General features: G+C 41.4%; 1 protein-coding gene across 3 annotated transcripts in view; it reads left to right on the forward strand.

The window, feature by feature from the left end:
• Nucleotides 1-12,309, forward strand: part of lgr4 (leucine-rich repeat containing G protein-coupled receptor 4) — a 28,743-nt gene extending 16,434 nt beyond the window's left edge. For 2 of the 3 annotated variants that reach the window (XM_070901799.1, XM_070901801.1), the window contains 14 exons: nt 2,621-2,836; nt 4,257-4,328; nt 5,632-5,700; nt 6,285-6,356; nt 6,658-6,729; nt 6,919-6,987; nt 7,070-7,141; nt 7,456-7,521; nt 7,701-7,772; nt 7,873-7,944; nt 8,069-8,194; nt 9,742-9,854; nt 10,662-10,724; nt 10,842-12,309. In XM_070901799.1, coding sequence (XP_070757900.1) covers nt 2,621-2,836; nt 4,257-4,328; nt 5,632-5,700; nt 6,285-6,356; nt 6,658-6,729; nt 6,919-6,987; nt 7,070-7,141; nt 7,456-7,521; nt 7,701-7,772; nt 7,873-7,944; nt 8,069-8,194; nt 9,742-9,854; nt 10,662-10,724; nt 10,842-12,250 — 2,563 coding nt within the window. In that variant the 3' untranslated portion in view covers nt 12,251-12,309. The remainder of the gene's footprint in view (nt 1-2,620; nt 2,837-4,256; nt 4,329-5,631; nt 5,701-6,284; nt 6,357-6,657; nt 6,730-6,918; nt 6,988-7,069; nt 7,142-7,455; nt 7,522-7,700; nt 7,773-7,872; nt 7,945-8,068; nt 8,195-9,741; nt 9,855-10,661; nt 10,725-10,841) is intronic. The other variant, XM_070901800.1, reaches the window with a different exon arrangement.
• Nucleotides 12,310-12,523: the final 214 nt, after the last annotated feature.

Below are 12,523 nucleotides of genomic sequence, written 5' to 3' on the forward strand. Positions count from 1 at the left end.
GCTGTCGTCAGAAAAAGCACTGCAGTGTATTTACACAGCCTACTACCCAAAGTGGAATTCATTGTGTTTGTGTCAAACCAGCAGCCATGTTCTAGACAGTTACTCACAAAGATGCTATAAGCAGTAGCAGTAGAAGTACTGCACAACAGTTTATCTACTAATGTATGTAAAGATCTAAAAGTTTGGTGCTAAAAATTTGCATAACAAATGTATGCAAAAATGGGTCTATGGGCAACAATGTAGTTTTGTTTAAAGTCGCTGGCAATTGATTTCTCAGTGTGAACGACACAAGATGCAAGGTTTGTGTAGAACTGAGAGTAGTACTTCGTTCTTGGACTTTTGTTGTACCTTTGTACAACAACTGTTCAACAACAGTACCATTGTACCTTTTGAACTTCAGCATGTTAGCATTGTGATTGTGAGGATGTTGCCATGCTAGCATTAGCATTTAGTTCAAAAGCACTGCTGTGCCTAAGTACAATCTCACAGAGCTGCCAAAAATGTGCTAACTCGGTAACCAATACACTTGAAAATCACAGAACATAACACAAATAACATGCAAATTCAAACTAGAAACAACAAAATGCATTGTGTTACAGTTGCAGTGTGTCAAACTTCAGCGTCCATACAGGATCATCTTACACCACAGTTCCTGGTGGAATCCCGGTCATGTTGAGCACCAGATTGCTTCAACTGAAAGACCAAATTCAAGCAGATAGCTGTCCATCAAGATAGTTTGAATTTTAAAATGTAATATCACTTACACTATTTTAAATCTTACACTACTGTAAGATGTCAATATTACAAGAGTGAAGACTTTAGTCTTCCTCAAAGTTGAGAATATCAGTTGAAATCTCTATTATTTACTCGAGACACGTTGATGTCATTTAGGGGCGGTTCCACTTTTATCACACACTTAACTCCTGCTGCAGTGTTTGTTGTGCACTAAGCCCAACAATAGCCCTGTGCAAATATAGGTCAGTCGTATTCAGCAGATCTGTAGCTAACTTTTCTCTTTTTATGCTGGATTGTTGGGTTATCTTGGAGCTTGTGTGTTTCCACGTGTTTACTCGTAACCGTCAGCCCTCTCACAATGTCCTGCTCCACTCGCCCTCAGTCTTCGCATTGTTTTTCTGTGACTACTGGATGTCAGTTTCATTGAGATCATAATATGTACATGGCTCTATTTGTGCCACCTCCCTCCACCACTGTGCCTTTGAGTTTGACAGGGACTAATGGAGGAATGGATCCAGCTGGAGAGAAGTGCTGAAAATCCAGCTTTCAGCTATTATCACCCCTCTATATCCCTCCCCTTGTCCCTTGCTTCCCCTCTTCTTTTTTTGCCTTTCTTCTTTCTTTTAAACAGATGTCTTTTCTCTGTGAAGGTTTTAAGGTCTGTAGCTGAAGTAATATGCTTTGGCAGAGCCAGGACTTGGTTTGTATAAAGCCTTAGAGAGCTAAATGTCAATCAAGAGTGTTTTTCTTCCAGCCCAGACACTTGAGGAATTTTGAGGGAGGGCGAGACACTCAGTGAGGGAGGATAGCAGGAGAAAACGGTGTGTTGATGGTGAAAGGAACACATGTGCATTCATAATACTGCTTAAATAAAAAATATTTCCTTTATTACCAGCAAACTATTGGTATCTGATCCGAATTTCATCAGTTTGCAGGGTCACTGCTCTCAAGTACTCAGTACAATACAATAAAAAAGGAACACTCCAACATGGGATTCTCTGAATATCCACGGCATGAAACCAGTTAGAAAATGTCAAGTTAATATATCAGATTGACCATGGCAGCCAAACATTCATGGCATGACGCATGTTGTTTATTTGAAGAATGAAGAGTTGGCCTAAGTGGGGGATTTCAGGTATCTCAGTATTTCTCGGAAGTGAGGATAAAAAAAACACATTGAGTTAGACCATTGCAGTGGTTGCAATAATGCAGGCATTGTACTGGACAGTGCTTACAAACAGGGAGAGGAGCCACAGAGTAAAGCCCTTTCATTTTTAATTGTCTGTCTTTTTTTCAAACCGACGCTTTAAGTCACAAGATGTTGGTAATGACCAAAGATTCAGATGAGTCCTGAAGAGTTTGCAGTCCAGGAGAATCTTATAGTTGAACTTCTGTCCCTCTGCATCGAGAGGAACCGTTTTAGGTGCATCAAATCAAATCAGAGTTAGGTTCTAGTCATTGAATTAAGAAACTTCCCAGACCTTTCAGTGCCTTGAAGAAGACCAGGTTTGGTCGAAACATTGGTGATGAAATCAAATAACTGGAGCTTAGTGTGCAGTTATCTGCTTTTTGAAATATTTTTGTAGAGACTGAAAGTCAAACCCAGGATAAACTAAATAGACTTCATCCCGCAGATGAATTTGGAGCTGCAAGAGGAACTTTCTGGTACAGGCTATTTGCTGCTTTGCTCACCCCAAATTCACCATGACTTAGAAAAGTGACAATAAAATTAATGGAGGGTTGAGTTAAAAATTCTCCATATGATATCAGGAAAATATATGTATTATGAATTTGAAGGCATGGTTAGCATCAAATGCCTGAGTGAGCTTCAGTATCATATCAATTTAATGAACCCATGTTTTTTCCTTGTTTCTCTGTTCTGCAGTCGCCTGGATGCGAACCACATTACCACAGTTCCAGAAGACAGTTTTGAAGGCCTTCAGCAGCTGCGCCACCTCTGGTTGGATGATAACAACCTGACGGAGGTCCCCATCGGTTCTCTGAGACACCAGGCGAACCTTCAGGCTCTTACGTTGGCGCTCAACCGCATCTCGTACATACCAGACAACGCCTTCGCAAACCTCACCAGTCTAGTTGTGCTGTGAGTTATATTAAGCTACGTTTCTAATTGTTGTTTAGAATTAAAATCTGCACAGTAGTGTTGAAGTTCAGATGTTTACAGTATATCTCTAATGTTTCTGGCCAGTTTGGCCTTTGCCACAGTGTGGATAAAAAAAGACCATCCAGTGCATTCAGCTGTATGCACTGATCTCTTCAGATTAAAATTAATCTATTGATAGTCAATATAAACCTGAATCAAATACAGTATGTACCTATATGCTAAATAACTCAGCAGGAACAACCTGCTGGTGTACTTTTTTAAAAACCGTAATTAACCAGGCACACTGGCTGAGCACATTCTCGTGTTTACTAAAATGACCTGAGGGAGTAGCTGAAGAAGTGAAAGTCACTGGGTGTTAAGTAGATGAGGATATTTCTCAAGTTGAAAGCCAATACATGCAAATTCTCTGCAGTGTGACTATACAGTAACAGTTTGATGTCACTTTAGTTTCTAAGCCATGGCATGTAATGAGTAGATGGACATTTGTTTTTGAGTAAATGTTTAGGGATTTTTGGGGGTAATTTTTGATTAATTAATTTGAAAATCTCTTAACCACCTGACTGTGTAGATCACCATCTTGTTTGTAAAATATGACTGCACTGTTAGTGCTCCCCTCTAAATTAAAGAAACTGTAATTCCTGTTTAGTTTTTCATATATCATCTGCATTATTCTGTCACCACAAATCAATGCAAAGTACCTCTCCTTGTGTTCTGCTCTAGTTCTGAACGTATCCTCTGAGCGACTGCAAATCAGATTCCAAACACAAACAGACTGTTGTATTTGTTTCCACAGCTTACAGTTAATAAGTCAACAAAACGGGTTGCTACTCATGCCCTGCTGTGCATGCAAGCACTTTCACAGTGAAATGTGCCATTGGGGTTTGAATTTAAATGTTAATGACACTTTGAAAAAGTTCCTCGACTCCAAGCATTAATGTAGAATCAAAATTATCTTGTTGTTTTATGCATGTTGGGAAATGCTAAAACCTTCCACAAGGGGAAGTTGTACAAATATGCGGTGCATTACGAATCTGAGGGATTGCTGGAAACATACATTTCTTTCACTGCTGCTGTTACACATTCACACAAACACACACAAGCACACACACACACACACACAAACACACACACACAGACATTGAGTGGTATTGCTGCAGGGTTAGTATAAACACGTCGGGATAAACAGGAAGAAAAGACCTTGAATCTATTAGACAAGGAAAGCCTTCTGCATATACACATACAGTACAGACACAAGTCACACTCTGCCATTCAAAATTTATTTGTGGAACGTTTCGCAAAAGCTGCAAAACAAGATGGGAATAAAACCCATGCTGAATGTGAAAGATTTCATTTTATGAAAATGCCACAGATGTTTGTAAATCTGCTTTTGCTTTTTCAGGCATCTTCATAACAACAGAATTAAGGAGATAGGAGACAACTGTTTTGCTGGACTTGTGAACCTGGAGACACTGTAAGTCATACAGTAGTTGACGTGTGTGTATCAGTTTGTGTGTTTGCGCTCGTGTTTGTGTGTGCTAACAGCTCCCCCACCCACCTCTGCTGCAGTCCTCCAGACATCATTGTGTCCACTTCCTCCTTTAATTGCTCTAGGATAAATAGAGCAAAGTACATGATGCTTATCAAATCTGCCCTCCCACTGTTCACTTCCTCCTGCCACACAGGCATGAAAAACCTTTTAGTGACGGCCTTACCTAATGGCAAACAGCTACTGTACAACACACAGACTTTTACAGGAGACCAGGGATGTCCTGATACTTTTTGCTATTTGTTCTGATACATTTAAAATAAGCATTTACTGTCTGGTACTCCAGGCTGATCCAGTGTTTAAATTTTCCTACATAATAACACAGCGCAGTGGACACATGAGTAGCTTATAGTGTTCTGCTGTGACAGGAAGGTTTGGAAAGGATTTGGGCAGATTCTCTACGTTCCCAGCGTGAACAAAATACTGAAAGTTCAAATGCAGTTTTACACTAACAGTAGCACTTCAGAGACGTGCACCATGTTCCTTTTAACCCAAAGCAGGTAAAAAAACGGACTCTTTTGCTGTCAGCATGGATACTGTATTATTAAATCTGCTGGTCGGCCTCAAGTTGTGCTGAAACGATAACTGTTTATCGATTAGTTGATGCACAGAAAATTAAGTAATTAAGATTGTCATTTTTGTCATTTATCGAGCAAAAATGCCAAAACATTTGCCTGTTACAGTTTCTCAGATGTGAGGATTTGCTGCTTTTCTTGTAAATTGAATATCCTTCAGTGCTGGACAAAACAAGCAGTGTGAAGATGAGCTCTCAGACAATTTTCATTATTTTTGACATTTTATACACTAAAATTGATTAAATTCATAAATGAATCAAAAAAAATCACCAGTGGGCTCTGATTCCTATAGGACAATGGACTTGGGATCAGTTTTTAGGATTATTTATTTATGTTGAGTATTTGCACTGGTCAGTTGTTTGTTGGTTATTGCTGCTAAAAGAGTTATTCATTCAGCACTGCACAGCAAGTCATATATTTTGGTGTGTTATAACAATGCTAGTAATCCTAGTTATTAGTAATTAGTGTGTGAAATGCTGCCGACAGCAGTCACAGAGAGAACCAGATAATTGAATCGTCTTATTAGCAATGCATAATTATAGACATTTTTGTTTGAATGTACCATTAATCAATGGTCTTTAGGATGGATTTGTTAGATCAAAATGCAAGAAACACGGCGCTGACTTCCTGTGTATCTCTCTGTCTCATCCTAGAGATCTTAACTTCAACAACCTGATGGTTTTTCCCAAAGCAATCGAGGCCCTGCCCAAACTCAAGGAACTGTGAGTATATCGTCCCGTTTCTCTTCCGCGAGGGAAACATTTTGCACTGACACTAAAGTCAGGGGCTGGTTTACTCATCAGAGCATGATGGAGGCTCGTTAGTGTCTTTTAGTTTTTATGTGATTTTAAAAAAGACAAATATCTGATAAAGTAGGAAAACGAGAACATTTGCAAAGTATACAGTATATATACAATTTTAACCTGCCCTCATGTTTCGTGCGTCACACAAACCTATTTATTATGATATTATTAAATCATCATGTATCTGAGCTCTTATCTAGTGGATGTGATGATTAAGTAGAAATACATTCATAGAAATCTTTTGCAATGTATTTCAACATTTGTGCTTTTATTTTGAAGGCTTTTCCTGATCAGCTCATTAATTATTTAAATCACTTGACAGACCTACATTGAGAGTTAATTGACACCTTTTGTATGTGCTTGATTTGGTTGAACTGCCTTTTTATTTCATTAGTTTTCATATTTATACTTTTGGTTCTACATATGTCAACTTAACTGATTTGCAAGTCGGGTTTCATGTTGCGCAGTGTCTTCACACTGTCTCTTTGACCTTCTTCCTGCAGCGGGTTTCACAGCAACGATATTGCTTCCATACCTGAAGGGGCCTTCCACAACAACCCCCTGCTGCGAACCATGTAAGGTCAAACCCCCCCTCTGTTTCACAGACACTACTGTGAAACATATGCAGCACACTAAACACTAATTTGTACAAATGCTACCATGCACAATGCACAGTATGCTTTCTGAGAAGCACATACACACACACACACACACACACACACACACACACACACACACACACACACACACAGTGTTAGCTGATATGGGATGTGAGTGTGAGGCTTCAGTAGATGAATGTCCAGAAGATGGTGCCATTCTCGCATAGTAAATGATTTTGGTTTGAACTCTCCCCCTCTGATCTCCCTGCCCTCCCAGACATCTTTATGACAACCCGCTGTCCTTCGTGGGTGCTTCGGCTTTCCAGAATCTGTCCGATCTGCACTCCCTGTAAGTCCCGCACTTGACACACATGACAAAGTTCTGTCTGAGCTCCTTAAGTCATAAACATTTTCAAAAGCTATTTGAGTGAGTTTTAAAGGGTCTTTGTGTCTGATTTCATTCATACCATGAGTTGGTGAGTTGGAGTTGGCTTTACTTTTTATAAATTTTGCTATTCATCACCATGTGTGTTTTCAGGATGTTGCGTGGGGCCAGCATGATGCAGGACTTCCCCATCCTTACGTGGACGAATAACCTTGAGAGTCTGTGAGTCAACTTGGATGCGCCATCTGTTCCTGCTTTGTCCTTTTGTGTGTCTCAGGAGTGATTCGTTTTTTTGCATTTCCAGGACCCTGTCAGGAACCAAGATATCGTCCATCCCCGCTGATCTTTGTGAGGATCTCAAGTTGCTTCGGACGCTGTAAGAGACTCTTACTTTCCTGTCACCTGCAGTAGTACTTAAAACATATCCTCTACAAATAATAGTACTTGTTGAAGATTTAAGATCATTAGGAACTTACCAGGACAGTTGAAATTGTCCCAGTATAGCTTGATGGGTAAACTATGGTTTGAACACGGCTACAGACTGAATTTAGATTCCCATTCACGCTAAAAATGTGTCATTTTAGAAAAGTGTACACAGTGAGGTATAGGGAAATTATTTATAGACCAATTATAGCTTCATTTTAAATTGTCCCAGTTGTCTAATTGTTGCTGGTTGTCTCCCTCCATCAGAGACCTGTCCTACAATGAGATCAAGGAGCTGCCATCCCTCCAGGGCTGCGTCCGACTGCAGGAGATGTGAGTGTTGAACATGTAGAAGTCAGTTCACAAATCATTTCAGACAACGATGGTAAAGCTTAAAAGACAGATTCTATTTTAAGATTAAAAGAATATAATGTAATAACAAACAAATTATGGTAATAAATGTAATCATTTGCTTGTTTATAATCTGATACATTTTTGTTTTCAATCTACAGAAGCTTTCAGCACAACCATATTCAACAAATTGACAGGGACACTTTCCGAGGTCTCTCTGCTCTCCGTTTACTGTAAGTCCACTCCGTCACACACACTGAGTAACACTGGATGCTGTAAAAACAAATGTTTTATGCCTGGACTGTGAGCTCATTGCATTGTGATTTTACACAGAGACCTGAGTAGAAATGAAATCCGAGTTATCCACAGAGACGCTTTCCTCACCCTCACTGCACTCACCAACCTGTGAGTATGACCTGTGTGCTATTTCTCCACCTGTCATCATAATGAGTACAGAACTCCAGCTACATATCATCGTTTGGTCTGACTTGCAGAATTAAATTGCTTGTGTGTAATGATTGTTTCGCAGAGATCTGAGTATGAACTCTCTGACTGTGATTCCAACAACCGGACTGAGCGCGCTCAGTCAGTTGAAACTCTCAGGGAACCCACAGATGAAAAACGTGCTGACTGCAAAAAACCTGCCCAAACTCAGGTGAGAAAGAACATCTGTGATCTGAGGTCAAATTCTGTTATCTGAAGTTGAAATAAAGCGGGGCCTTTGGAAAGGTATTAGGTTTGGGTCGGCAGATATGGAGATGATTTCCATCAAAGAATCAGGACAAGAGAGAGGATCCGCTGTTCAGGAATGTATTGTAGACCGTGCGGAGTACATACATATTCCCAGGCAGGACACTTGTTAGGTTGAGTAAGGGTGTGTGTGTTTGTGTGTGGTCTACAAAGGAAAACAACAATATAGTTAAAAGTAACATGAATAAGAATGAGCTACCTTCAAAGCGATAGAGGCAAATATAGCTCTTAGCAAACTAAGCAGATAATTTGTAAACTTAGGAATCCCCTTATGGCAGTACCAAATAAGTAGCATTTAAATCACTTAATATTTAAAGATGCCACAACTGAAGTACATTGATGAAGCTAACACAAGATAGCAACCATGCGGTGCCCTCCATCAGTATTGGGTACTTAAGTAATTAAGGCGAAACGGTAAAACAACTGACTACAAACGAACCCAGTGAATAAATGCTGCATAAGAACAACTTACATTCTGGTCATTTACGCACAACAGTTGGGGAAATCAGGAGTGTCCAGAATCTGCTCTGCCTCCGAACAGTGACCGTGATTATGTTATCGCTCATTTAACTCTATCGCTAGGCAGTACGCAGGCTTTCTCTCAGAAGTGAGAGAGTTAGGAAAATGTAACACCAGGCAGTCTTGACTATGTAATTTAAACGTCCCTGGTTTGATTCCAGCCAGGGACCTTTGTTACATGTGATCCCCCATCTTTCTCTCTCCTTGTTTTCTGTCATGCCCAAAAATACTGCAAAAAATTAATATTTAATACATAATTATTGTGATTTTTTGAAAGGTAAAAGAAAAATCAAGCTATATTGAAATAAAAACATTACATTAAGCAAAATATTATAGATATACTGATTTTTCATGTATTTCTTGTTTGGTTGGTCTCTCATTTCACCTACTAAAGTGTCTTATAAGTGTCTTATACACATACATAAATGTATATCTTTTTTAGAGGGAAATACTTTTCTCATGATCATATCAGTGTCTGAGTGTGCAGTGTTCTTGCATCTAAAACACACTTGCTGCAACACAGAGGGCAAGTCCAAAATGGTGGTGTAGAAAACGCAGCGCACATGCTGTGCTGCATAAACTCAAACCAGTTGAAACAAAATAAATTGGACTAATCCTGTTGTGAGCAAAAAATAAAAGTCTCTTTTTCTCCATCTGTTGTGATTACATGTATGTGACAGAAAAACAGAAACAAAGTCCACCTCTTCTCGTACGTTTGATGAGAAAGCCAGCTGAATCTGTTTTCTCCACAATTGTAGACACACTATGGAAACATCCAAATATTATTGAAAAAAAATCAGAAGGGCCAAATATTTGCAGACAAACACATTATTTTTACTTTTCCCAGTATGGTACTGAGATCTTGGACCATCTGTATTATGAACACCAGACTTCAACAGGAAGCCTTTCTAAATGATTGTTGTTTATTTGTAGGTCCATCTCAGTCCCTTACGCCTACCAGTGCTGTGCTTTTGTCGGATGTGATTCAATGACGAGTTCTTCTGAGGAAAATGACGTAAAGAAATCCACAGGTGGGAATGCTTCAGCCATTCATTTACATGAACTAAAAATATCAACTGAGGTTGTTATAATAAGTCTTTAGGCACATGATATTCGCAGACTACCAGATACCAGATGTAGATGTTAGACGGTTTTCCTTTTTTAAATTTGACTCACTCTGGTATAGCCTGCATGCTTATTTTTAACTGTTCACAGATGTAGTGCAGACGTATTTCTGTGCAGTTAGTATTTTTTATTGCATTAAATAACTCAAACTAAACAACTAACGTTAAATACTGTCCTACATTTCCTACTTTACTTGTCATGAGAAATGTAAAGTTGACGTAAACTTGATGAACATTTAGGTGAACATCTGTTCATGGGCTGATTTATGTGGTCCATAGTCTGTCAAAACTAATTTTACCGGACATTCAATTTAGTTTTGTGAAACAGATTTAGGTTTTTAATTTACCTGGTTTACCATCCTTTAATAAGTCCAAAATTATAGTCAACTTATCTTTACTATATGTGCATTTACTGTGTAATACTGTATATACTGTAAATAAATGTATAGTGTATTTAGCTAATATTTCAGTTTAACACCATGGCAGAGTAACAGAATATGAATTTCAGGTTCTGGAAAATGTTATGCCCGTATGTCTTGTCTTGAACAGTTAAGTCTGTAATAATTAACTGTATCCATTGTTGATTGTTATATAGCAGAAACGATAATTCAAACAAACAAAGCCGTTAACATACTTCTTACTGTATACACATGACTACTTTCTTTGGCAAGGCTACTATTTTGGATTAAGATTGCCTTTTTAACATTTGCGCTTCTTACATTAAATGTTTTATTTCAGGCGGGGATGATGTGGAAAGAAACTCAATGATTATGCATTGCTCTCCTTCGCCAGGTAAGCATGAAACTGTTTTTTACATTATGTGTGTTTACTTTTACCTATCAATGTTGAAGAGCTGCGAAATAATCTAAAAAATAGTCTTTTGAGTAACCACATTGTTTCTGTCTTCAGGAGCCTTCAAGCCCTGTGAGCACCTGCTGGGTAACTGGATGATTCGTCTGACAGTCTGGTTCATATGCCTGGTGTCGCTGGTCTTTAACAGCCTGGTGCTGGTGGCCACCTTCTCGCCCACACACCGAGCGGCAGGCCATTCCCACTCCCTCGCTCCGTCTCTCTCTCCAGCCCGGCTGCTGATGGGGCTACTGGCCCTGGCCAACCTGCTCACAGGCCTGTATGTCGGCGTGCTGACCGTGCTCGACGTAGCCACCTGGGGCTCCTTCGCTGAGTTCGGTGTGTGGTGGGAGATGGGGCCCGGCTGTCAGATCGCAGGAGCCCTGGCCGTCTTCTCGTCAGAGTGGGCGGTCTTGTTACTCTCGCTGGCGGCCGTGGAGCGCAGCGTGGCCGTGCGGACGATTCTCGGGAAGGTAATGATGTCGCCCAGGAGGAACAGCGGCAGCCATCGAGGATGCTGGAGAGGAGATCGACGCTTCAGCCTGGCCGCGGGACTACTGGGCCTGCTGGCTGCCGCTGGTGCCTGCCTGCCTCTGCTGACCTCCAGTGACCAGTCGGCCTCTCCTCTCTGCCTGCCCTTCGCTGGTGGTGAGAGTCCAGCTCTGAGTGTTACAGTCGTTCTGGTGCTGCTCAACGCGCTGGCTTACCTGTTCACTGCAGCTGTGTACACTCAGCTGTACTGCCACCTGGGCCGGGTGGAGCTGGCAGATCCAGAGCAGACGGGGGCCCTGCGACACGTAGCCTGGCTCATCTTCACCAACTGCATCTTCTTCTGCCCTGTGGCAGCTTTCTCCTTCGCCCCTCTCTTGACTGGCTCTACAGCCGGCGGCCCAGAGATCGCCAAGTCTGTCACCCTCATTTTCTTCCCGCTGCCTGCGTGCCTGAACCCAGTGCTGTATGTGTTCTTCAGCCCAGCCTTCAGGGAGGACTGGCTGAGACTACGCGGCCGCGGAGGTTTGACCAGGGAGGTAAAGGCCGGTGCTGAAAGTCACGGAGATGATGGTGGCGGAGGGTCGGAGCTCACAGACGGAGGCTCCTCCACCCACCTGGGCTTTGACTGTGGGGTGTACTCCCAGCTTTGTGGAGAGACAGTTGTATGCGAGCAGTGCGAGGCTGCGTTGCATGCCAGGACCTGCTCTTCTCCCTCGTCCTCCACAGTCTGCAGACACTTGGTGAAGTCTCACAGCTGTCCCACCCTCTTGGCGGGAGCTGCAGTGTGCCAGCGTGCCGAGGGGTTTTGGGCAGACAGCGGCACACCCTCTGCTCAGTCTGAGTACGCAGACGAGGGGGACTCGTTTGTGTCGGACAGCTCGGACCAGGTTCAGGCCTGTGGCAGAGCCTGCTTCTGTCAGAGCAGAGGCCTCCCTCTGGTACACTACTCATACAACATACCTCGAGTCAAGGACTAAGGACGCTCAAAGCGCCAGTACGTCTGTGTGCACAGATCTCTCTGTCATGTGAATTTAGATGCTACAAGAATATGTAAACATTTTTATATCAGACAACAAAATGTGCCAACTACCCTGCTAAAAGACTCTTCAGCTAGCACTTACGTTTATAATTACTGTGTAAACAGAGATGCAACCAATCATTTAAAGGGAACTTGGTATGCTTTTTGAACTTAAAGACCTTTTCCAAGTGAGCTGAACTGAGCACATCATGTTACAAACTGGTCGACAAAG

The sequence above is a fragment of the Enoplosus armatus genome, chromosome 1, assembly GCF_043641665.1.
Source record: "Enoplosus armatus isolate fEnoArm2 chromosome 1, fEnoArm2.hap1, whole genome shotgun sequence".
Lineage (NCBI taxonomy): Eukaryota > Metazoa > Chordata > Actinopteri > Centrarchiformes > Enoplosidae > Enoplosus > Enoplosus armatus.